This window comes from Eptatretus burgeri, chromosome 5, assembly GCF_056783735.1.
Source record: "Eptatretus burgeri isolate ZD-2024b chromosome 5, Ebu_testis_v1, whole genome shotgun sequence".
Classification (NCBI taxonomy): Eukaryota; Metazoa; Chordata; class Myxini; order Myxiniformes; family Myxinidae; genus Eptatretus; species Eptatretus burgeri.
The window spans coordinates 101,317,091-101,342,675 of NC_140965.1; the positions used below are offsets into that span (position 1 = coordinate 101,317,091).

General features: G+C 44.0%; 1 protein-coding gene across 5 annotated transcripts in view; it reads right to left on the bottom strand.

Annotated features, from left to right (window-relative positions):
* The window catches only part of LOC147027062 (uncharacterized), a 514,850-nt gene that overhangs the window by 414,121 nt on the left and 75,144 nt on the right, over nt 1-25,585 (bottom strand). For all 5 annotated transcript variants that reach the window (XM_085883211.1, XM_085883214.1, XM_085883212.1 and 2 more), the window contains 3 exons: nt 12,164-12,199; nt 11,985-12,054; nt 4,815-4,930 (listed from right to left, as the gene is read on the bottom strand). In XM_085883211.1, the coding sequence (XP_085739337.1) occupies nt 4,815-4,930; nt 11,985-12,054; nt 12,164-12,199 (222 nt within the window). The remainder of the gene's footprint in view (nt 1-4,814; nt 4,931-11,984; nt 12,055-12,163; nt 12,200-25,585) is intronic.

Below are 25,585 nucleotides of genomic sequence, written 5' to 3' on the forward strand. Positions count from 1 at the left end.
CTCATTCCGTGCTTTGTCCCTCCCAGGCTTCTGGATGGCACACACGTGCCACGCTCAACCCCCTTCTGGTGAAACTCCCAAAATCCAAAATCACTGCTCACCTCCATTCATTTGTTACTCTTTTTCCCATGTGTGGAACCGATTTCCAATTCTCTTCAATCTCATATCTCAAAAAGTTGTGGACGGATTCAGACGAAACTTGGTGGGCAGGTTGGGTATGTAACAAGGAAGAGTTGATTAGATTTTGGTGAAGATCTGAATCCAGATCCGAGAATATCTTCAGTGATTATTCACCATTGAGTGATAGGGCTAAAACAATATATAAACAAGAAAAAGAGCAATCAGAGATTGCAGAGCCTCACCAGAACTTGTTTTGTGTGGTGTGATGCGTGTTGTTTGTGCAGTTTTGTGTGGCGTTTGTGTACTGGTGTATTACATAATTAATAATTAACATAACACTGAACAACAAAATTTTTTTACTGGAGATGTGTAAAGTGATTTAGACTAATTTGGGTACGCTGATTTCAAAAATCATAACCGTTTTGCTGTATCACGTCAGGATTTCCAGTAACAGAAATATTCCCATTGCCTAGAAGTCAGGATTTCATTGAAATTTACAAAAATTCATTTATTCATTTATTTCATCATGAATGCTTCAAAATTATAGAAATTACAGAAAAACTCCACTAGAATGTAATTATAAATGCTTTAGGCATTTGGCTTTGCGTTTGTGCTGCTCTGTGTCAGTTTCACGATGCAGGAACCAGCAGAAATCGCCCATCATGTTCGAGTTGTGCCGCCCTTGGTAACGCGTCTCCATGAGTGAAATCTCTTGGTGGAATCGCTCGCCGTGCTCGTCCGAGACTGCTCCCAAGTTGTCAGGGAAGAAGTTCAGGTGCTGGTGTAGGAAATGGATTTTCAGGGACATCCTGGAGCCAAGTTTCCTGAAGGACTCCAGCAGCTGCTGCACTATTTCTTCATAGTTGTCCGCGCGCTCGTTCCCCAAGAAATTGTCCGTCACAGCTTTGAAGCTCCTCCACGCTGCCAGCTCTTTGGGGTTTGGAGTTGTCGGAAAAGTTTCGTCCTTCATAATCTGTCGGATTTGCGGTCCAACAAAGACACCAGCCTTGATCTTGGCCTCCGACAAGGTGTTGCCAAACTTTTCCTTGAGGAAAACGTCTCGACACCAGAAAAACCCACGCCCATTCAGATCCATTGCCCGTACAAAACTTTTCATCAAGCCGAGCTTTATGTGGAGTGGTGGAAGGAAAACCTTGGCTGGGTCGACAAGGGCGACATGCTTCACGTTGTGTCGACTAGGTACATGCTCTTTTCGCTCTTCCCAATCTTTCTTCGTCCAGTGATTCTTGTCGTCTCTGCTATCCCAGAGACAAAGGAAGCACATGTATTTCGTGTAGCCTGACTGCAGCCCTAACAACAGCGCCACCACTTTCAAGTCTCCGCAGATGTGCCAGTTGAAGTCATTGTACTTGATGGAATCAAGCAGCTGCCGCATAGTCTCATAGGTCTCTGTCATGCTGAACGCGTGAGCCAGTGGGACTGATGGTTTCTCGTTGCCATTGTGGAGCAAAACAGCCTTCAAGCTGTTCTTCCCCGAGTCGATGAAGAGGCGCCAGTCTGCAGGATCGTGATCACACCCAAGTTCTTTCAACAGACCGTTGATGTCACTGCAGAATGTCATCGTGTCTTCCATCTCAAAGAACTCAGCCATGTCTCTGTGACGTGCTCTGAACAAGGATATCTTGGTGTTAGGTTCAAGTAGATTCCACTGCTGCAGCCTTGATCCAAGCAGCTCTGCCTTCGCCTTTGACAGTGAGAGATCTCTTACAAGATCATTTAAGTCTCCCTGGTTCAGAAGGTGTGATTCTTGAGTGTCGGGTTCAAAAGGTTCATCATCACCATCCTCTTCACCACTGCTTACAGCTATGTTCTGATCAGCTGGAGGTGTTGGAACGGGGTTCTCGTCATCATGAGGCACAGGTTTACGAGCAGAGACGCAGTCAGCGTACTTGATGTGACCTTTATTCTTCTTGTTGAAGCCGGCGATGCTTGTGCAGCAGAAATAACAATCATCATGATGATTATGCGGCTCACGCCATATCATGGGCACCGCAAATGGCATGCTCGCGCGCTTGCCCACCAACCACTGAGTCAAGGTTGTGTGACAGCTTGTGCAGCAGATGTGTGGTGCCCAGCTCTGTTCTTGGTCCCCCACCTTACACCCGAAGTAGTGAAAGTAGGCGGCCTTCATTTTCACTGCTGTAGATATACTTCGCTGTTGATCTTTTTTGGTATACCGACCACAGACATAACAGAAGTTGTCAGGATGATTGGTACAGGAACGCCTACTCATCTTTATCTGAAAGAAAGAAATATAACACAAGTTAACAACAATTGTACGAAATAGACATGTTAAAGACATATGATTTCATTGAAATCCTGACTTCTAGGCAATGGGAATATTTCTGTTCCTGAAAATCCTGACGTGATACAGCAAAACGGTTATGATTTTTGAAATCAGCGTACCCAAATTAGTCTTAATCACTTTACACATCTCCAGTAAAAAAAAAAAATTGAAATTTGTTGTTCAGTGTAATCAGAACTGCCACTTCATAACTGCTGGCAGTGCTGACCGGGTACCATGACGTCCCACTTTGATGCAATCCCGCTTTAATCGGACACCTTACCCTGGCCCATGACTTTTTTTATTATTATTATTCAATTGAATTCAGAATGGGATTAAAATAAATTCAATTCAGATCAAATGGAAGACCAAATAGGTACAGTCCTGCATTGGAGTAATCAGAAGGAACCCGAACAAGAAAAAAGAACAGATGAAGTCATCTAGAGGAATCTGGATTGGATTCACATTTTTGCTGCGACTCCTCTACCCTCCAACCAATTCAGGGCACAGCCAAGTGAGCAACATTCAAATATATATATATATATATATATATATATATATATATATATATATATATATATATATATATATATATATATATATATAGATACATATATATATATATATATATATATATATATATATATATATATATATAATAAAAAATAGAAAAACTCACATCAAAAATTAAATAATTCTGGCTGTCAGACCATGTGTCTGATCAAGTTGAAATTTATAACTTGTATTTGCCATCACTACTAGAGTCTGAAGTTTCACATCGTTGATTAAGCGATTCCAGGGAAAGCATTATTTATTATTTTTTTTAATCCAATATGGCTGCCAAACCATTTGACATCAATTATACCTTAACAACCTTGTACACGCATGCCCTAGGGAACATTTAGGTGAAGTTTCCCCTCGATCTGTCCAGCTGTTCTGGTGAAAAATATTTTTGTGTTTTAGGGTAAATCCATTATGGCTGCAAAATCTTGTGACTTATGACATCATATTGCGTGAACCTTTTGTTCCTCATGGATGGACATTCATATCTGTAAAGTTTTGCATCGATCTGTTCAGCCACTTCAGAGAAGATTTTTGAAGGTATATTTTTTTTATAAACAATATGGCTGCCAAATCACGTGACTGATAATGTGATCAAAATAAACTTGTACACCATTTTATCTGCAGTTGACCCTCAAAAAATTTTTTCATACCGATTGGAAGTAGAATTTTACATAAGCAATGATATTATAATGAGGGCACCGATGACGTCATTTGTTTTTGTTTTTAAAACCCCTCATTTCCCCATGAGTACTTGCCATGTGCCAAGTTGTAATTTTTTTCTTTGGTGCGGTTTCCAAGATACAGAGGTCAAAAGTTTTTTTTTCCGTTTTTCCAACATTGCTGCCCCAACATGGGGCCTATGACGTTATAATTATCATTATAACATTCTACATGAGTCATTGCATCTATGGTGAGAATTTCGTCTCAATCCGACAAGCGGTTGCGGAGAAAAACATGAAAGTTCTTTGCAGACAGACAGACAAACAGACAGACAGACAGACAGACCCAAAGGCAATACCCTATCCTTCGGCGATGGTAAATAAATGGCTAAACGCACTATATCTCAAAATGTTATGGACGGATTTGGACGAAACTTGTTGGATGAGTCGGTTAGGTGACAAGAATAAGCCAATTAAATCTTAGTTCAGCTCCAAACCCAGATCAGGCCTACCAGTGGGATGCAAAACGTAAACTCATCAGCCTGACGGAGGTATGCACTCTACCGAGTGCCTTTCTAGGTTTGTTTTGTCGTGTCCTGGTCTGTTCGATGTTTTAGCTCTTCTATGAGCCTCGACTTTGTATTCGAAATGTAATCTCTGGTAATCAAGCAATGGAACTTGATGTTCTGCTCTCAACCAATCAGTTGGAGAACTGTAGGACTTGTATACTCTCAATGAATTACTGTATATATCAATACCAAGAGAGTTCACTTTGCCAACTTAAATACTTTTCAAATCATACCATCATAAAACCTAGCAATACCGCAGCTGCTTGTGCGTCCCGGTTGAGAGAATGGTATGCTTTCACCAAAAAGCAAGGGAACTCATTTATGTAACACAGCTATTTGTTAATTTTTCCACTTTGTTCCACCAAGCACGTGAAAAACAAACTTCTGAGTTGGACAGACGCACACACGTTGGTGGATACTTTGAGACCTGTGAGGACTCTCCGTTCCATCTTCTAAAACCCTCATATGGAGATAACCAACGACGCGCACGTGTGCACAGACACACACACGCACACGCACACGCACACACACACACACACACACCAGCGTAATTTTAGAAGGTATAATTTTATTAATAACGTTGTTGTTTCCACTCACCAATCCCACCAGCATCTGTCAGATCCTCTGATATCTTCAGCAGTTCATCAAGCTGGACATTGAGAAAATAAACACCATTCAGTTGGTGAAGAATTGGCAATGCTGAATCATTTAACCTGCAGGGTGCACAACAGGACAGGACGAATACTTTAGGATCATGTAAACAAGATATGAAAGAGGAAACTTTGTGACACAAAACCTTAAGGATAAAATGAAGAGATTGAATGGGAAGAGGAGAGAGAGTGGAAGAGAAAGTGTTTTGTAGAATAGACTGTAAAGGAAGGTGATGTGTAGAGGGAGATCAAGGAATGACGTTAAACATCTAAGGAGGAGAGATACTGTTGCGGAAATGGCACCATAGTGGGTTATTAAATAGAGGATTAGCCCAGATCCCCCCTTAAATGCATGTTTAGCCAGGTTGTTTGGTAATCGGACATTACATGTGTGTCGGGAGGTGTAGCAGGCAAAGAGGCCTAGTAGTAGTCACACTCCCCAGCCAGCGAGTTATGCCTCGCACCACCAAATGGAAAAAGACAAATAAGGGCCTTGCCCAGGTTTAAAAGAATGGAACAGTGTGCCAGGTTGGGAAAAATTGGTCATTAGGATCATTGTAGCCATAGCAGGGTTTGTTTAATTGTTTAGAGCTAAAAGTAAATGGTTAGGTTAGATGGACTCTCCTCCGCACCATTCATGCGTGACACCTGGTATGAGTAATGTTGATGGGAAAATTTGTTAACAAGGGCCAGGTTAGGTCACCCTCTCCAAGTGTCAGAGAGGCCACCAGCGTGTCATCAGCACACACCCATGAGGATAACATTTGATTAAGAAACACACCATCCTGTCTGTAAAAAAAAAAAAAAACTTATTAAGAAGACCATACCAAAGCAAGTCAGGCAAGGAAGGTTAAAGGTACACTCCATCTCTCCTGGTCTGAGGTCATCACACCCACTTGTGTCCTCAAGAACACCTCCAAACTGCATTTGTTTACCATCGATATCACTGTGCCACCTGCTGTCCAATGCAGGGCTTGTTGCCTGCTGCTGCTCGTGAGTAGGCCATATGGGCTGACGTCATTTTGTGGGCCATATTGGCCGAAGCATTTTGTGGGCCATTGAGGCCAAAGTGCTTTTGTGGGCCGTTGTGGCCAGACATTCATGCCATTTTGTGGGCTCAGTGGGCCGAAGAACTCTGTGAGATAAGGCCATCGGGCCGACTGAACTCACCTGGTGAGAGGCCAATAGGGCCACGAAGTGAGGAAACCCTCATGGGTGAATGGACAATACTGCCGGGAGGGGGCATGAAGGAGCGAACACTTTAAACAACTTTGAACCTTTGAATGTTTTTCTCCTATGCAAATGTTGGTGTTAAAAGTAAAATTGAATGCCCTCTTGTTCAAATCCACAATTAGAATGTTAAGTAGTGTGCATAGAGTGTGAATTTCTTTGTTAGATTCGTGATCTGACACACAAGGATAGGGACATGCCAATCTTACTGTGACACTTTTGTTTTTGGAGTTGAGTGCTTCCCATATTGTGGGTTGGAGTAAATGGGAGATCTGTGCTGTATGTTAGACAGGGCCATTACCGTGGGCTGTCCCAAATGGAGGCTCGGGAGAGCCTCCGGAGAAAGGTTGCGGTAGTGTTGTGGAAATGGGCCCTTCGTGGGTTATTACCTTCGCATTCTGCAAAAGGTTGTTTTGGTCGCTGTGTATTTATTTATTTGTGAATATGTGTGTTTGTTTGTTATTCGCATAACTCAGAAAGTATAAAACTGAATTGCATGAAATTTGGTGGGATGATTCGTGAGTATCCAACGACGATTTGATTAGATTTTGGGAGCGATCGGGTCAAAGGTCAAGGTCAAGGTCATGAAAAGGTCAAAAACACTCTTTTGAGCATAACTTCTTTCATTACACAGCTATCGACATGCAACCACCGCCATATTGTTCCATGACGAGATACCTTTCGGATATGTAGTGTCGGATTTGACGTAACGTCATCGGAAGTGCATATTAATGACGTCACAAGATGACGTAAATTTTCAATTTTCGATCTCATCAGTTTTGTCATACCGTTTTGTAGGACTTACCTTAAGGACGTCACACACCAAATTTGACTTCGATCGGACTGACCGTTATGACGTCATTGACGTTTGAACATGACGTTTTTCAATTGTGGCTAAAATGTCCTGATATTTTACATTCAAATATCTATATAATTTATAAAGCAAATTTATAAAGTCTCCCAAATCCAGGCATTAGGATCAGTACCAAAATATCTGTTTATTGATGTACAGGTTTTGCCAATTAACTCTGTCGTCAAGGTCAAGGTCACACTCAAGGTCAAAATATACTTGTAGGCATAGCTTCAGATCTAATAGAGCTATTGACATGAAACCAACGTTAAAATGTTCAGTGAACTACGAGCTTTCAGAATGGTAGTCCCCGATTGGACGTGACGTCCCTGGAAGTGCGTCAAAATGACGTCAAAAGATGACGTTATTTTTCAACTTTTAATTTTACAGTGTTTATCATTCCATTTTGCTGGACTGCCTTCAAGGAGGTAACACACCAAATTTGACGTCAATTGGACTGACGGTTGTGATGTCATGGACGTTTTAAAATGACGTTTTTCAAATGTGCCCGGAAAAAAGTTGCGGCAGCGAAGGTATGCGCTCTACCGAGTGTCCTTCTTCTTCTTCCTCTTTCGGCTTGCTCCCGTTAGGGGTCGCCACAGCGGACCAACTGTCTCCATTTCGCTCTATCCTCCACATCTTCCATTGACACTCCAACCACCCGCATGTCCGCCCTCACCGCATGCATGAACCTCTTCTTTGGCCTTCCTCTTCTCCTCCTGCCTGGCGGCTCCATCTTCAACATCCTTCTCCCGATATACTCCGTTTCCCTCCTGTGCACATGTCCAAACCATCTCAATCTCGCCTCTCTCACTTTGTTTCCAAACCGTCCTACCTGCGCTGTCCCTCTAATACACTCATTTCTTATCCTATCCATCCTCGTCACTCCCAACGAGAATCGCAGCATCTTTAACTCTGCCACCTCCAGCTCTGCTTCCTGTCTTTTTGTTGGCGCCACCGCCTCCAAACCATACAACATAGCTGGTCTCACTACCGTCTTGTATACTTTCCCCTTCACTCTTACAGCTACCCTTCTGTCACAAATCACTCCTGCAACTCTTCTCCACCCACTCCATCCTGCCTGCACTCTCTTTTTCACTTCTCTCCCACACTCTCCGTTACTTTGGACAGTTGATCCCAAGTATTTAAACCAATCCACCTTCCCCACCTCAACTCCTTGCAACTGCACCATACCACCACCCTCCCTCTCATTTACGCACATGTACTCCGTCTTACTCCTACTGACTAACATTCCCCTTCTCTCCAGTGCGTACCTCCACCTCTCAAGGCTCGATTCAGCCTGCTCCCTACTCTCCCTACAGATCATGATGTCATCCGCGAACATCATGGTCCATGGAGACTCCAGTCTGATCTCGTCCGTCAACCTGTCCATCACCATTGCAAACAGGAAAGGGCTCAGAGTCGATCCTTGGTGCAATCCCACTTTAACCTGAAACCGGTCCGTCATTCCTACAGCACACCTCACCGCTGTCACACTGTCCTCATACATATCCTGCACGATCCTCACATACTTCTCCAACACTCCCGACTTCCTCATACAATACCACAACTCCTCTCTTGGCACCCTATCATAAGCTTTCTCTAAATCCACAAACACACAATGTAACTCTTTCTGGCCTTCCCTATACTTCTCCATCAACATTCTCAAAGCAAACATCGCATCAGTGGTGCTCTTTCCTGGCATAAACCCATATTGCTGCTCACAGATCATCACCTCTCCTCTCAACCGAGCTTCCACTACTCTTTCCCACAACTTCATGGTGTGGCTTAACAACTTTATCCCTCTGTAATTTCCACAGCTCTGCACATCACCCTTATTCTTGAAAATCGGAACCAGCACACTTAATCTCCACTCCTCCGGCATCCTCTCACTTTCCAAGACTTTATTAAACAATCTGGTTAACAACCCCACTGCCATCTCTCCTAAGCACTTCCATGCCTCCACTGGTATACCATCTGGGCCAACCGCCTTTCCACTTTTCATCTTCTTCATAGCAGTCCTCACTTCATCCTTACTGATCCACCCCACTTCCAGATTCACTATCTCCACCTCTTCCAACCTTCTCTCTCTCTCATTTTCTTCATTCATCAGCTCCTCATAGTACTCCATCCACCTTCTCAACACACTCTCCTCGCTCATCAGCACATTCCCATTTGCGTCCTTTATCACCCTAACCTGCAGCACATCCTTCCCAGCTCGGTCCCTCTGTCTTGCCAATCGGTATAAATCCTTTTCCCCTTCTTTTGTATCCAACTTCTCATACAGCTCGTCATATGCCTTTTCCTTGGCCTTAGCCACCTCTCTTTTTGCTTTTCGACGCCACTCCTTGTACTCCTGCCGACTTTCTTCATCTCTCTGACTATCCCACTTCTTTTTCGCCAACCCCTTCTTCCTTATACTTTCCTGTACTTCCTCATTCCACCACCAAGTCTCCTTATCTTCCTTCCTCTGTCCAGATGTCACACCAAGTACCTTCCGAGCTATCTCCCTCACAACTTCTGCTGTCGTTACCCAATCATCCCACCCATCTTTACCACCATCCAACGCCTGTCTCACCTCCTCCCTAAATTTCACGCAACAGTCTTCCTCCTTCAGCTTCCACCATCTGGTCCTTGGTTCAGCCCTCACTCTCTTCCTCAACCTCACCTCTAAAGTCATCCTACAGACCACCAATCGATGCTGTCGAGCTACACTCTCCCCTGCCACAACCTTACAGTCACTAATCTCTTTCAGGTTGCATCTCCTACTTAAGATGTAATCCACCTGTGTGCACTTTCCTCCACTCTTGTATGTCACCCTGTGTTCCTCCTTCTTCTTGAAATACGTGTTTACCACTGCCATTTCCATTATTTTTGCAAACTCTACCACCATTTGCCCTTCCACATTTCTCTTGTTGAGACCGTACCTCCCCATCACCTCCTCATCCTCTTTATTCCCTTCCCCAACATGTCCATTGAAATCTGCTCCAATCACCACTCTTTCATCCTTGGATACACTCTCCACCACTTCATCTAACTCACTCCAGAAATCTTCTTTATATTCCATCTCACACCCCATATGTGGGGCATATGCACTGATGACATTCATCATCACCCCTTCAATTTCCAACTTCACACTCATCACTCGGTCAGACACCCTCCTCACCTCCAATACCCTCTTGACATGATCTTCCTTCAGGATTATCCCGACACCATTTCTCCTCCCATCCACACCATGGTAGAACAGTTTGAAACCACCTCCAATGCTCCTCGCCTTACTCCCCATCCACTTGATCTCTTGTACACACAGTATGTCCACCTTTCTTCTCTCCATCATATCAGCCAACTCTCGCCCTTTGCCAGTCATCGTCCCAACATTCAGAGTTCCAACTCTCACCTCCACACTTCTACCCTTCCCCCTCTCCCACTGCCTCCGGACTCGCCTTCCCCGGCTCCTTCTCCTCCTTCGCCCAGCAGTAGCACAATTTCCACTGGTACCCTGCTGACCACCGGTACCGGTGGCGGTCGTTGGTAACCCGGGCCTCGACCGATCCGGTATGGAAATTCGTTTTGTTGTCCGCATAATGATTTAGCATAGGTTTTTACGCCGGATGCCCTTCCTGACGCAACCCTGGTCGCCTCTTACGACACACAGGGATATGGTACACCTATTCTAACCGGGGCATACACCGGGCCCAGTACAACTAGTGCTCATTTCGCCGACTTCGGAAGGATGGCAGGCTGAGTCAACCCGTTAGGTTGACGTCAATTGGACTGACGGTTGTGATGTCATGGACGTTTTAAAATGACGTTTTTCAAATGTGCCCGGAAAAAAGTTGCGGCGGCGAAGGTATGCGCTCTACCGAGTGTCCGTTCTAGTTAAATATAGGATTAGCCCAGATACCCCCCTTAAATGCATGTTTAGACAGGTTGCGTGAGCTTGGGCACTCAAATCTGTTGACATCGGCTTGTCACGAGCCGCATTCGTTCCTTCGACACTTTTCCTCTCATCCATGAGGCACTACCAAGTACTCTGTGTCTTATCTGCATGTTGTCTGCATGTTTTCTAAGGTATATTTCGCTAGGGCTCCCTTCGAAACCCGTATCCGTAGTTCCCTAGTTAAGAGCAGGTTATGGATTAATTATATCATTGTCATGAATGTTTTGCTTGTGTCGTGTTCCTCGATGTGTCCCCAATAAATCTGGCTGATTAATATGAAAGTTGCCACCTTGAGTTTATTCGTGCCGCTGTGAGGAACAAACGCTCGATTTGTATATAAAATCAAAATGGTTACGGACTGGCAGACTCCGCTCGGACTCTGACAAACCCAGTCTGTAACCGGGGTCTATTTTCCCAACTGGCAAGGCACAGGTGTACTTTGGTATCGTGATCTGAGGCGCGTAACTCGAGACCTGTGCCGAACCAGCCGGCATTGTAACCCCAGAGACGGCGGTGCTGTAAAGTGACACCGAATCTTCAACATTTGGCTGTCAAGAGTAGGGTGCGAAGCCCCCACCGCTGGATCTATAACAATACTATGTGAAGATGAGAATGGCACTTGGTAGAACACATTCCTCTGCCAGGCTGAACAGTTTACATTTTGTATCCCAGTGATAGATAGGTTATGGATCCAGATCTTCACCAAAGTCGAATCAATTCTTCCTTGTCAAACACTCGACCTGTCTCTCAAGTTTCATCCAAATCCGTCAATAACTTTTTGATATATCGTGTTGGATATCGTTGTTCGCCCCATCACTCAATAATGAAGAATCACGTAAATTGTCGGATCCAGATCCGGATCTTCACAAAAATCAAATCGATTCTTCCTTGCAGCACCCCCGGCATGTCCACAAAGTTTTGTCCAAATCTGTCCACAAGTTTTTTGAGATATCCTGTTCACAGGCAAACAGACAGTGGTGAAAACACAACCTCTGCCCACTTTTGGTGGTGGAGGTAATGACATAACTTTATGTGAGATTGGGAATGATGAAAGATGATGTAGAGAGAGAAAATATGAGGAATGAAGTGATACTCACTGAGGTAGTTGTTTTAGTTCATTTACCAATGAGTGAATTTCTTGCGTTACCTCTTCTTGTGACTTCTCAACTACGAAGATAATTGGAGTGTTACCATGACATGCATTTAAAGTTATTGATTTAATTCCGTTAGATTAATTACTCCCTCAAGTTCATATTAAATGTTTTTTTTCACGCACCTGTACCACCTGGTTGAGTAGTCATTGTTTGTGCACCTGCAGGAGATAAAACAGATGGTAAGTACCTGATACAGAAACATCAATTTCACATAGATACAAGATAGACAGATGGTGACACATAAGACTACAGGGATAAATAAATCTACTCTCTCATATCTATGCGTGTTACACAGTCAATGCAGATGTGATGGATTGTTACCAGAGAGTGCGGGAGAGTTCTTACTAGAGGCCAAGATCAGTTTAATATTAATCTTTTATCTATCTATACAAGAGTGAAGTGTGTGTGTGTGTGTGTGTGTGTGTGTGTGTGTGTGTTTGTGTGTGTGTGTGTGTGTGTGTGTGTGTGTGTGTGTGTGTGTGTGTGTGTGTGTGTGTGTGTGTGTGTTTCGTTACGGGGCAGGATATTTTCATATAATTGCGTTTGTTGTTAAATTTCCTACCACCAGGAAAAAGGTAAGGAGTTTTGGAATATAAGGAATAGGCGACTCGTTGAAGGTCTCTGTCGTTTCATCTTGTGACACCCATCTTTGAACTACACACACATGAAGTTTTCTTATCGCTTTGGATCTCATAAATCCGAATCTGCTTGTTTGTTCAAAAACCCGCAGTTTGTTGTAAAAATGACTTTGAAAAGTGCACTTTTGCCTCACCAATTTCGTAATCAATTTCCTACAGTTCTTTGCTTGTGTGACGAAGGCTCTCAGGAAACCCAATCAGCAAGCTGTAATCTTGGGCGTAGTGCAGTAGTGTAGTAGTTTCTCCAGAGTAGCAAAAATAACTAAGAGCACCGAATATTTCAATCATCCAGTGTTTAATTCACTATCCATCATTGGAAGATGGTTCCAAAGTGTGCTCTGACAGTGACTCAAGCTTGGCACAAACGAAGGAGAGTGGGAAAGCTTGGCTTGAGGTCGAAATACGTGATGATTACCATGTAGCCATTGAGCACCATCTTTTGTGGACTGACGAGGAATCGTTTCCAACTCAGTTTGGGTATCATTGGCGTTGTTACTCGAGCTTCACAAACAAAGCTAACGTCCAAAGTGGCAAGAAACGTGTCTTGAGAAGAAGAAGTTGGTGGAAGAAGGTGCAATGTCTTGCTTCGCTGAGTTGAGTGAACCTCTGATGAAAGCACGATGAAGATCACTGTGGTACTCTGACAGCTCATCATTAACTGGAGCCAAGAGATCAGAAAATGTGCTGCCTGTGTCGTGCATCATATGAAAAAAGTTGAACACTTTGTCACATGGAATCATAAGAGAGGACATGACCAATTGAGTATAGCAGAAACACCGATCCAAGTAAGCATTGCTTTTGAAATTCCTTCCATTTTTTGATGAATTGGTCCTTCCATCCTATTCTGATCCATTGTTTCTGAGTACTGAGGTGCCATGGCCAAATTTTAGACTCCAACTCCTGACAACTGCTGGGAAGGCAATGGCAAACCTGCTTCGGCATCACATAGAGTCGGCTTCAACCTGAGTCGGCGTCGACTTGCAATGGACACACCAAATGCACTGGCACTGTCACAAAGTTCTGTCTGAATCGAACAGCCTTTTATCGATGGCTTCTCACCCAAAGTGATAGAGCGATGGTAACTTGACAATGCGAAATCATGGCTGGTCAACCTGGAAAGGGCAGTAAGCATAAAGACCTCGGAGGAAACATTCGAGAAAGACGCAAATCTGCCGTGAAAGATGTGAGAGATTGTGTTGATGCTGTGGTCTATCCCTTCAAAATAGACAGCTGGTTTGATCAACATCAGGTCAGGTGTTCTGGCATCTCAAGAATGTGAAGATAACTGAATGCAGGAAGAATAGGAGAGAAGGCATTCATGGATTTTGTCAACACCCAGTTGTTGTCCACTTACGTTGGATTTCATGACTCGATTAAACAATTAAAGTTGGCAACTTTCATGACAATGTCGAAAAAGCTTCGGAAAGGAAAGGTACCTGTGCAGACAAAGTTCCCACCAATAGCAGATTTTTTGCACCCCTGTTGGTGATAGGTCGAATTGAAAATGTCGATCTCAGGAAAGTATTGTACTCTCTTGGATATATATATATATATATATATATATATATATATATATATATATATATATATATATATATATATATATATATATATATTTGCGGTTGAGGAAATTCGCAAACCACCATTCAGGTCCCGTAGGTGAGATATCTCTGTAAGTACATGTGTAGTTAGCCCCAAACCCGTTGTATAGAGGGAATAAATGTGATTCATTTGGGCTGCAACCCTTTAAGATAGCCGTTTTTCTGTTCTATCTTTATTTTGAACCAACCACGTCTCAACCGCCATCACACAACAACCACCAACCGCAACGCCGCTTCACAACAACAACAACGCCAACAGCCACGACCTTTACCTTCACAACTCGCTCCCGCAAACATCGCATCACCGCCATTCCAAACGTCGCCACGGCCATGGACCAGCACTTTAAAACCCTCCACCACCTTCACCTCTCCTTCTGCGGCCATTCCCGCACCGCTTGTGGGCACCGAGCGTCAGGCTGTCCTGGCCTCGTGCGGGACGCGTGCTGAGCCGCGGGTGCAGGGTGCGGCCTTTCCGAGGAGAATTCGGAGCAGGAATGATACACGCCCACTTCTGATCTGTCCAATCAGCAAGTGCGGGGCGGTTTGGCCCCGCCTCCAGGTGCATCGGAGTTGAATCGATATATGCAAATTCGAGGATCAGGGGAGACTCACGCCCCTTTTTCTCCGTCCAATGGGCGAGCGTGGCTCCACTCCCAGCTCGTTCTGATCCAGAAATTTGCATATGGGTCCTCCTGCCGGACTATAAAGCGCCGAGCGCGGGGCGAATTTAGTCAGTTTGGGTCGGAGGGAGTTGGAGGCAGTGAGTTGGAGAAAAGGTCGAGGCAGTCAAGTCGGGTCTGGAGAGGAGCAGTCTGTGGAGCCGTGAGCCGTGAGGCCCTTTTCTTTTGCTTTTGAGTAAATGTGTTGTCGGCGCCGTCTGTAAAGTAAAACTGTGTAAGTGTTGCCGTGTGCTCGCGTAGTCGGTAGGAGATCTGCATTGTTGTGCTTCTTTTGTTGCAATTGCTTTTGGTGCATAATTGTTGTAATTGTATATGTGTGCTCTCCGTGTGCCGCAGAATAAATGTGAATTATGTTGAACTGTTTTTCCCGTTTCGCTTCGTCTTTTCTTTAATTGAATCTCCATCTTTCTTCACGTAAAGGGTTGGTAGTGGGCTTAATATGCCCGATAATTAATCGGAACCGTCGAGGCCGACGATAACACCGCTCGGTTATCCCGATAGTACGGAACGGGTCGCTTAAGTGGCCCGTGTCCGGAGTCGACCTGCGGCGAGGTGCGATCGCCCGGTCTACCCTCCGCGTAGGTACTTAGGAAGGTCGAATTTGGCGTACAACCCTATCCCACGTGGGGGGCCGATTGGCATGATCGTGGTGAGGCCGAAAGGCCCACCCGTGACTAGCTCCCGGCGTTAGTCCGAGAGGGTCACGACAGAATTGTCCATCCGGTGGGTGACGTGCCGCGATTCGAGTTACGTGGCCGCTCGCACGCCGGCGGGCGGGAATTCGCAACAATATATTATAAAGCCTGGTGTTGGCGCAGTGGTTAGGGCAGCGGCTTGGGATCCAAAAGGTCCTGAGTTCAAGCCCCGTTGGGCCACTGAATTAATGCACCAGGGGGTTGGTTCAGCCTGTCATCCTTCCGAGGTCGGCGAAATGAGTACCAGTGTACTGGGCCGGTGTATACCCCGGTTAAAATAGGTGTAACATATCCCTGTGTCGTAAGAGGCGACCAGGGTTGTGTCAGGAAGGGCATCCGGCGTAAAACATGTGCCAAATCACTATGCGGATCTTACGGATGATCCGCTCTGGCGACCCCGAACGGGATCAGCCGAAAGAAGAAGAAGATATATATATAGATATATATATATATATATATATATATATATATATATATATATATATATATATATATATTATATATATATGCATATGTATGTATGTATGTATATATATATATATATATATATATATATATATATATATATATATATATATATATATATATATATATATATATATATATATATATATATATATATATATATATATATATATAGGTTCTTCTAAAAAGTAACGGGACTGACTTCACAGAATTTTTCTTACAAATAATGTATTGAAATTACAGCTTGTGCCCTCCAAAATAGTTTCCCTCCAGTCTCACACACTTGTCCATCCTCTTCTTCCATGCTTCAATGCACCCCCAGAAGGCTTCTTCTGGAATCCTCCAGAGCTCCGTCCTCATGGCCCTTTTGGTGGCCTCCACATCAGGAAATCGGGTCCCCTTGATCACCCCCTTGAGCTTGGGGAAGAGGAAAAAAATCACAAGGGGCCAAGTCTGGTGAATACGAGGGTTCCTCCAGAGTTGGCACGTTCCCCTCTGCCAGAAACTGTTGGATTCTAAGGGCACCGTTAACAGGGGTGTTGTCTTGGTGGAGCACCCAGGCGTTGTTCTCCCACAGATCCCTCCTCTTGTCACGGTCTGATCTCATGAGGCGCCGGAGGATCTCCTTGGACACATATTGATTCAGTGTTTGAACCTGTGGTAAACACTCAAAGTGGACGATGCCCGTGATGTCAAAAAACACGATTAGCATCACTTTGACCTTCGACTTCGACATCCTTGCTTTCTTTGGTCTTGGTGATGCTGGACATTTCCACTAACGACTCTGCCGTTTGGCCTCGTGATCGAATTTGAATATCCACGATTCATCACCAGTAATGACTATCCCAAGCAGGTCTGGATCGTCCTCGAGGTGCTCGATAATGTCTTGACAGACAGTGACTCTTTGCTGTTTCTGGTCCTCAGACAACAACTTGGGGACCATCTTTACACACACATTGTGCATTTTGAGATTTTCAGTGATGATGCTCCAGACAGTGCCGTTGTTGATGGAAAGTTCCTCAGCAATCATCCGCAACGTGAGTCGATGATCTGCACGCACCATCTGCTTCACATGTTCGATGTTGTCCGCCGTTCTGCTCATTGAAGGTCTTCTCGACTGTGGATCGGCTTCAACCACCTCCCCTCCCTCTTTGAACCTCTTATGCCATTCAAATGCACGTGCACGTGACATCGTTTCTTCCCCGTGGACTTGCTGCAGTATTGTGAAGGATTTGGAAGGTGTTTTGCCAAGCTTGGAAAGAAACTTCAGATTGACTCTCTGCTCATGACTCGTAGCACGACAACTCAGACAAGACAAAGTGTATAGCATGTCTTGCAAAAAAAATCACACAATGAGCGCAGTCAACCATCACCAATCATATATGTTGCTGGAATGTTGCGAAAGACTGGGACGCAACCCATTCATTCAAGTTGTGTAAGTGGAGCACACAGCAGGCGCAGTCCCGTTACTTTTTAGATGGACCTCGTATCATTCCCCCGCACGAGAGGAGCCGATGGATCAATCATGAAGAACAATAAATCCCAGCGACTCCATTGCCTAGAGGACTACAATGACAGTGATGTTGCAACCTCTTTCCCAGACTTGTTCGCTCTGAGTATTGATGGCATGAATATCGTCCATTTGATGTCACCTGTATCCCTCCCTGCCACATTTGGGGGATTCACACAACTGATCTTATCGAAGATAATGAACAGAGCTAAAGTGGGGAAGCACCAACAAGTCGACATTGTCTTCGATAGATATCTTTTGACCAGCATCAAATTCCCTGAACATGCCAGAAGGAAAAAAAAAATCACAAGGATCAGTCGTTTCAAAAGGGAGGGTTTGACGCAGTAATGTGTCCCATTTCTCAAAGTCGCAATATTCGCTCGCTTACGCTCACTCATATTTCTCCTTTTCAAACTGGAGCACATTACTTCATCATACCCCTCCCTTTTGAAACTACTATCCCTGTGGGGCTGGACTTCGCCCCCCTTTCATATGATCATTTCTTTAATCAAATTTGGAAGTCATATATAGATCCTATAAATATCAGTGTTTTATTTTCAGGAATAACTTAATTTATTCATAAATTAAGAATAATGCAGCGGTAGCCCGTTAAAACCCCCCAACCCCATTTTTATTCATACTTATACTATAAACCCATAAGGTAATGTATTTATTCCATCACTCATGATATATATATATATATACATATATATATATATATATATATATATATATATATATATATATATATATATATATATCATCATCAAATGCTGTTTGTGCTTTCTTACTAACAGTCTCTGAGAATATTTCGTGTTTGTTATTTCTAAGAAGATTGATTTCTCCATAAACACCCTTTCTCTTTCATGTATATTCAAGGTAATTAAATGTTAAAAGTTCATGGTCTCTTTTAATACACTCTTCTTTCGACCTTTAAGTATCTTTGTTGAGCAGAGATTAAATGACAAACCTCTCAATGCTCTTGTCTGAGTATATTTTGGTACCACTCATGTACATTAAACTGACATAGAGTCAATAAATATTTATGTTCGATTTTATAAAATTGTTTTGTAGCACTCATCTGTTATAAAATATTTTCCATATTCAAAACTTTTCTCAAACATAAACACATTAAATTTTTGAGGAAGTGAAACACATTCTGACAGATGTATTGGGTGTGGCTGGAAAACAGGAAAGACAACAATGGGGAAAGTCTGGAAAAATATCCAACTGACTTCCTCAAACATGGTTTATCAGTGAGGCATTTCTCTCAGCCGAAAATCTATTCTGTTTGACGGTTTTTCACTTCTCTCATCTTGACCTAACAGTAATGAACGAGAATTTGCTTTATGACCCAATGTTTGACCCAACAGAGATGAACCATCTTTCATCTGAGGATGAATATAATGACTCATCACAGCATTGGTAAATTTCAAATAATATTAAACTGTTCATGGAATCGTGTGTGTGTGTGTGTGTGTGTGTGTGTGTGTGTGTGTGTGTGTGTGTGTGTGTGTGTGTGTGTGTGTGTGTGTGTGTGTGTTGTTAAGTCTGGCTTCCTTCTTGGAACTATGGTGCAGTAATTGGTCTACATTTTGATTGTATATGATTAATTATGTAAATAATTATTAATTTTCCCTTTTATTACAGCATTTCCAACTCGCTTGTAGACGAGGTGAATTGGCATGCAAATAATCTTCACAAGGAATGGAAAGCTCTGAATGACGTCTTGGCAGAAATCGTTTGTTCGTCAGGAATTTCACAATGACCTCATTTTATGCATGAATAACCTGCCTCCGAGACCTCTGACACCACAAAATTTACCCAATGTTTCAATGTTCTTTGAAGATTTTCTTGAAAGGTATTCCACATAATAAAATGCAATGATGTTAAACTTCAATGCTCTTTGAAGATTTACTGGAAAGGTATTACATATGATCAAATACAATTATGTAAAATGAGTGCCTGTGTTTCCTGTATTTACAGTGTCAATCATGAAGAAAGTGCAGATATGTTGCCTCTTGTTCCAAACAGTCATCACAGGTGACCACAGGTAATTAATTACACTGAACAACAAATTTCAAATTTTTTTTTTTACTGGAGATGTGTAAAGTGATTAAGACTAATTTGGGTACGCTGATTTCAAAAATCATAACCGTTTTGCTGTATCACGTCAGGATTTTCAGGAACAGAAATATTCCCATTGCCTAGAAGTCAGGATTTCAATGAAATTTACATATGTCTTTAACATGTCTATTTCGTACAATTGTTGTTAACTTGTGTTATATTTCTTTCTTTCAGATAAAGATGAGTAGGCGTTCCTGTACCAATCATCCTGACAACTTCTGTTATGTCTGTGGTCGGTATACCAAAAAAGATCAACAGCGAAGTATATCTACAGCAGTGAAAATGAAGGCCGCCTACTTTCACTACTTCGGGTGCAAGGTGGGGGACCAAGAACAGAGCTGGGCACCACACATCTGCTGCACAAGCTGTCACACAACCTTGACTCAGTGGTTGGTGGGCAAGCGCGTGAGCATGCCATTTGCGGTGCCCATGATATGGCGTGAGCCGCAGAATCATCATGATGATTGTTATTTCTGCTGCACAAGCATCGCCGGCTTCAACAAGAAGAATAAAGGTCACATCAAGTACGCTGACTGCGTCTCTGCTCGTAAACCTGTGCCTCATGATGACGAGAACCCCGTTCCAACACCTCCAGCTGATCAGAACATAGCTGTAAGCAGTGGTGAAGAGGATGGTGATGATGAACCTTTTGAACCCGACACTCAAGAATCACACCTTCTGAACCAGGGAGACTTAAATGATCTTGTAAGAGATCTCTCGCTGTCAAAGGCGAAGGCAGAGCTGCTTGGATCAAGGCTGCAGCAGTGGAATCTACTTGAACCTAACACCAAGATATCCTTGTTCAGAGCACGTCACAGAGACATGGCTGAGTTCTTTGAGATGGAAGACACGATGACATTCTGCAGTGACATCAACGGTCTGTTGAAAGAACTTGGGTGTGATCACGATCCTGCAGACTGGCGCCTCTTCATCGACTCGGGGAAGAACAGCTTGAAGGCTGTTTTGCTCCACAATGGCAACGAGAAACCATCAGTCCCACTGGCTCACGCGTTCGGCATGACAGAGACCTATGAGACTATGCGGCAGCTGCTTGATTCCATCAAGTACAATGACTTCAACTGGCACATCTGCGGAGACTTGAAAGTGGTGGCGCTGTTGTTAGGGCTGCAGTCAGGCTACACGAAATACATGTGCTTCCTTTGTCTCTGGGATAGCAGAGACGATAAGAATCACTGGACGAAGAAAGATTGGGAAGAGCGAAAAGAGCATGTACCTGGTCGACACAACGTGAAGCATGTCGCCCTTGTCGACCCAGCCAAGGTTTTCCTTCCACCACTCCACATAAAGCTCGGCTTGATGAAAAGTTTTGTACGGGCAATGGATCTGAATGGGCGTGGGTTTTTATACCTCAAGGAAAAGTTTGGCAACACCTTGTCGGAGGCCAAGATCAAGGCTGGTGTCTTTGTTGGACCGCAAATCCGACAGATTATGAAGGACGAAACTTTTCCGACAACTCTAAACCCCAAAGAGCTGGCAGCGTGGAGGAGCTTCAAAGCTGTGACGGACAACTTCTTGGGGAACGAGCGCGCGGACAACTATGAAGAAATAGTGCAGCAGCTGCTGGAGTCCTTCAGGAAACTTGGCTCCAGGATGTCCCTGAAAATCCATTTCCTACGCCAGCACCTGAACTTCTTCCCTGACAACTTGGGAGCAGTCTCGGACGAGCACGGCGAACGATTCCACCAAGAGATTTCACTCATGGAGACGCGTTACCAAGGGCGGCACAACCCGAACATGATGGGCGATTTCTGCTGGTTCCTGCATCGTGAAACTGACACAGAGCAGCACAAACGCAAAGCCAAATGCCTAAAGCATTTTTAATTACATTCTAGTGGAGTTTTTTCTGTAATTTCTATAATTTTGAAGCATTCATGATGAAATAAATGAATAAATGAATTTTTGTAAATTTCATTGAAATCCTGACTTCTAGGCAATGGGAATATTTCTGTTCCTGAAAATCCTGACCTGATACAGCAAAACAGTTATGATTTTTGAAATCAGCGTACCCAAATTAGTCTAAATCACTTTACACATCTCCAGTAAAAAATTTTTGTTGTTCAGTGTTATTCATCTCTCTGAATGAATCGAATAATGAGAGTTAGGATAAATATATTTACTGACAATACCATGCACTCTGACGCCTCATTAGGCATCCACAGGTGTGCAACATAATATTGTTGCGGGCCGGGGGTCGGGTGAGAAGTCCACAAGGAGGGAGGGGGGAGCTATCACTGCTACCACCAAACTCCCTGGAATTGTCGGCCATCGCACACAGATAATTCTGTGATGCGGCGGGTCGCTAAAGGGGCTGTCACACCTTGACGATTTAGCCAGCGTATGCCGATTTATGAAAAATTTGTCTAAAACGCTGGCACACGTCGAATACGTTATGGGTACGTTATGTGTACGTTAGGTGCACGCTGAAAAACACTACTATAGGTCGTATTACGCTGTACTTTTTGGTTGTCCAAAAATTTTTGCATGCTTGAAATTTTACGACGTACTCGACATTTGGCTCACACGTTCCGCTACACTGGCCATAAGCTGTAGGCACGTTATGCGATCGTTGACACACGTTAATTGTATGTTACTCATAAGTCGAAACACGTAGAGGTAACATTCGCGTACCCGAAACTTATTTCTAACCTATGAGTAACGTTTTGTAAGCACGCTACACGAACGTTGTTCACACTTCGCAACACGCAACTTGAAAGTTCCTCATACGTCGAAACACATCAAAGTAATGTTTAGGGTACCCGTGACTTATTTATAACCTATGAATAACGTGCTTGGGAATTATTACGCTATGCATACGGTAGATTATCGTTGGGCATAGGTTGTGGACGACTAAAACACGATAAACAATCGTTGGTATAACTTATCTATAAGTTATCTAAGCATTCTGTGTTCATTACTAGTACATTATGGATTTGTCAAAGTCGTTTTTAATACTTTAAAAAGTAAAACAAAGAAATATTTCATTGTGGGAATGAGGAAAAAAAATTAGCCGAAAAGAACATCGAACAATGGTGCAAAGTAGTCTCCGATTCGTGGACGATAAGAGGATCCATCATCACCCACACCCTCCCCATCACGCTCACATACCACTACTCTCATGGACCTACGACTACTACCAATACTACTACAACTACTACTATTACTACTGCCACGCACACCAACTGCTACTAATAGTATTACTACTACTGATACTACTGGCATTGACAGCTACTCAACATGGAGTCTGGAACAATGATGGGTTCCTCTTGTGAAGCCCATTTGTATATACCAATTCCCCTTAACGCTGCCAATACGCCATTACACGGTAGATGTAAGTTAGAAACACGTTCAGCAAGTGCTGTTGTCGTCCGGAAGACGTCAATCTAATTCGTCTAAATATGACAATGTGTGTTTTAGATACATTACAAATAGGTTCATAGCATGTTACTTAAAGGTTAGAAGCACGTTATACTTAGGTTCGAAGCATGCATGCTAAACATAGGTTAAACGCACGTTACTCATAGGTTCATAGCACGCTAGTCATTGGTTCAAGGCAAGTTACAAATAGGTTCAATGCACGTTACTCATAGGTTTCAAGCACGTTAAACATAGGTTCAGAGCACGCTACTCTTAGGTTAAAAGGACGTTACCCATTGGTTGAAAATTAGGTTGCGGGTATGTTAAATATTACCTTGACGTGTTTCGACTTATGAGTAACCGACAAGTAATGTGTGTCCATCGTGTGTAAACGATCGCGGAGCGTGCCAGGAACATATGACAACACATGCGGAACGTGTGAGCCATATGCCGAGTATGTCGTAAAATTTTCAGCATGCTTGAAATTTCACGATGTATTACACGTCCCACGTAATATGACAGCGTACTTCATTGTTTTCCAGCCTACTCTTAACATATACAGAACTTACCTATACCGTATTTGACGAGCGCCTAGCGTTTTAGACACATTTTTCATAGGCCGGCATACGCTGGCAAAATCGTCAAGGTGTGAATGCGATGTTGACACTTCAAATTCTCAGGCGGTTGTGATTTAAATCGGCGTCCGGCAGGTTCTTAACAGGCTACGCCACCAGTTCGCCGGCGATACGTTTAGCGTGCTATGCGTAAGTTAAACTATCGTTGGGCATAGGTTGTGAACGCCGACAACAGGCTAAGCATTCGTTGGTAAAAGTTATCAATAACACAACGAAACGTTCTGTGCTCGTTACTAATATGTTATGCATATGACCAACACGTTATGGAAACGCCCTAAACTTAAAAAAACATCAAAATTTCAGCGTACGCCAACGTTTTACATACATTTTTATATGTTGCCATTGCTGGCTAAAACGTCAAGGTGTGACAGGGCCCTAACCGACCATGGACGACAATAACTCAACCGTGTGACCGAGGGTCCTCCAGTCTATGGGTTAACCGGGTTACCTAATTAATCACGTGATTTAATTACCGTGGAACACACCATCGATACGCCTTGTCCGAATCAGATCACTTTACTGGATCGGATGCAGCCGAGCGACACTGCCAAGGACGTACCGGCTGAAAGCAACGGATCGTTGGGAATAAAGTTCCGGCTAAGCTCAGATTCGGACCATGCTTGATCAATGCAAGAAAAGACAAAAACGAGCTGGGAACATTTCTAATCATAATTTATTTACAATGGGGTGAGGAAAGGTATGTGATACAGGGAATAGTTTTATTGGGGTGTGTTATGCATGGATAAAAAGAACGGTGAGAGGTGCAGCAATATTACAGGCAACATACGAAAGCAGACACAGAGCAGACTTAACGCAAAATAATCATCTTCTGCAATCTTAACTTACGGGGACAGGCGCCAGGACAACACACGCACACACACACACAAACACAAAACCCGATGAAGAGAAGTTATTGAAGCAAGAAGGGAGAGGAGTTGAAGCTACGGTCTCTTGGTACCTTGTACAATTGCTTGCCCGAACATGCCACCAATACGTTTGGGGGGCTGCTCCATGGTGTGATACCTCGCTGACAGCTGGCACATCATCTCTCGCTTTGTGAGGCTTTGTGCAGCTTGCGTTGAGTCGTGACCATCGGTGTGAAGGAGGGACTTGAGCTGGGAGGGTGGAGTCCAGGTGATGACGAAGTCCAACGTGTGCAGGGGCAGCAGAATAGAGAGAGAGAGCGAACGGCCCCACTCCGACCTTTATAGCCCCGCAGTGCGGAGCAGGGGGCCACTCCGAAGCGATGCATCGTCACCCGAATCAGGCGCTCTGATTGGCTCCAGCCCCCTGCGCGGCTGGCCGCAATGGCCGAAAGCTGCTTCACTCCACTTCCGGCAAGATGGCCCCACATGGTGGAATCGTCTCGCTCCGACCCACAACATGATATGATTCGCCCACATCGAACTCCGCATCATGAATTGCTTTGCAAGAACCCCTGGGCCCTGCCCTGATGACTGGCCGAGGGTGGCATCAGTCCCATATGCCTGCCTGGGCACCCCTGATTAGCGCTGATCAATGCCTGCTCCGTGATGCACCACACGGCCATAGCGATCCAAACTGCACATCACGCCTCTGCCTGATCATGGCTTCATTGGCCGGAGAGGCGAGAAGGTAAGATGATACGGCAAACCCATGCACAGACGGTAAGATGTGTCCATTCATGCCCTGCTCTGTACAAAAATAAAGCGTCGCAAGCGGCGCACGGGTCTGCCTTCGAGCACGTTTCGTACAGTGTGTGCAGATCCGCCATGGCCCACGAGGTTATCGCTCGCATTCGCCCGATTCTGCCATCGTGTGTGCTGGGCCAACCCCAAT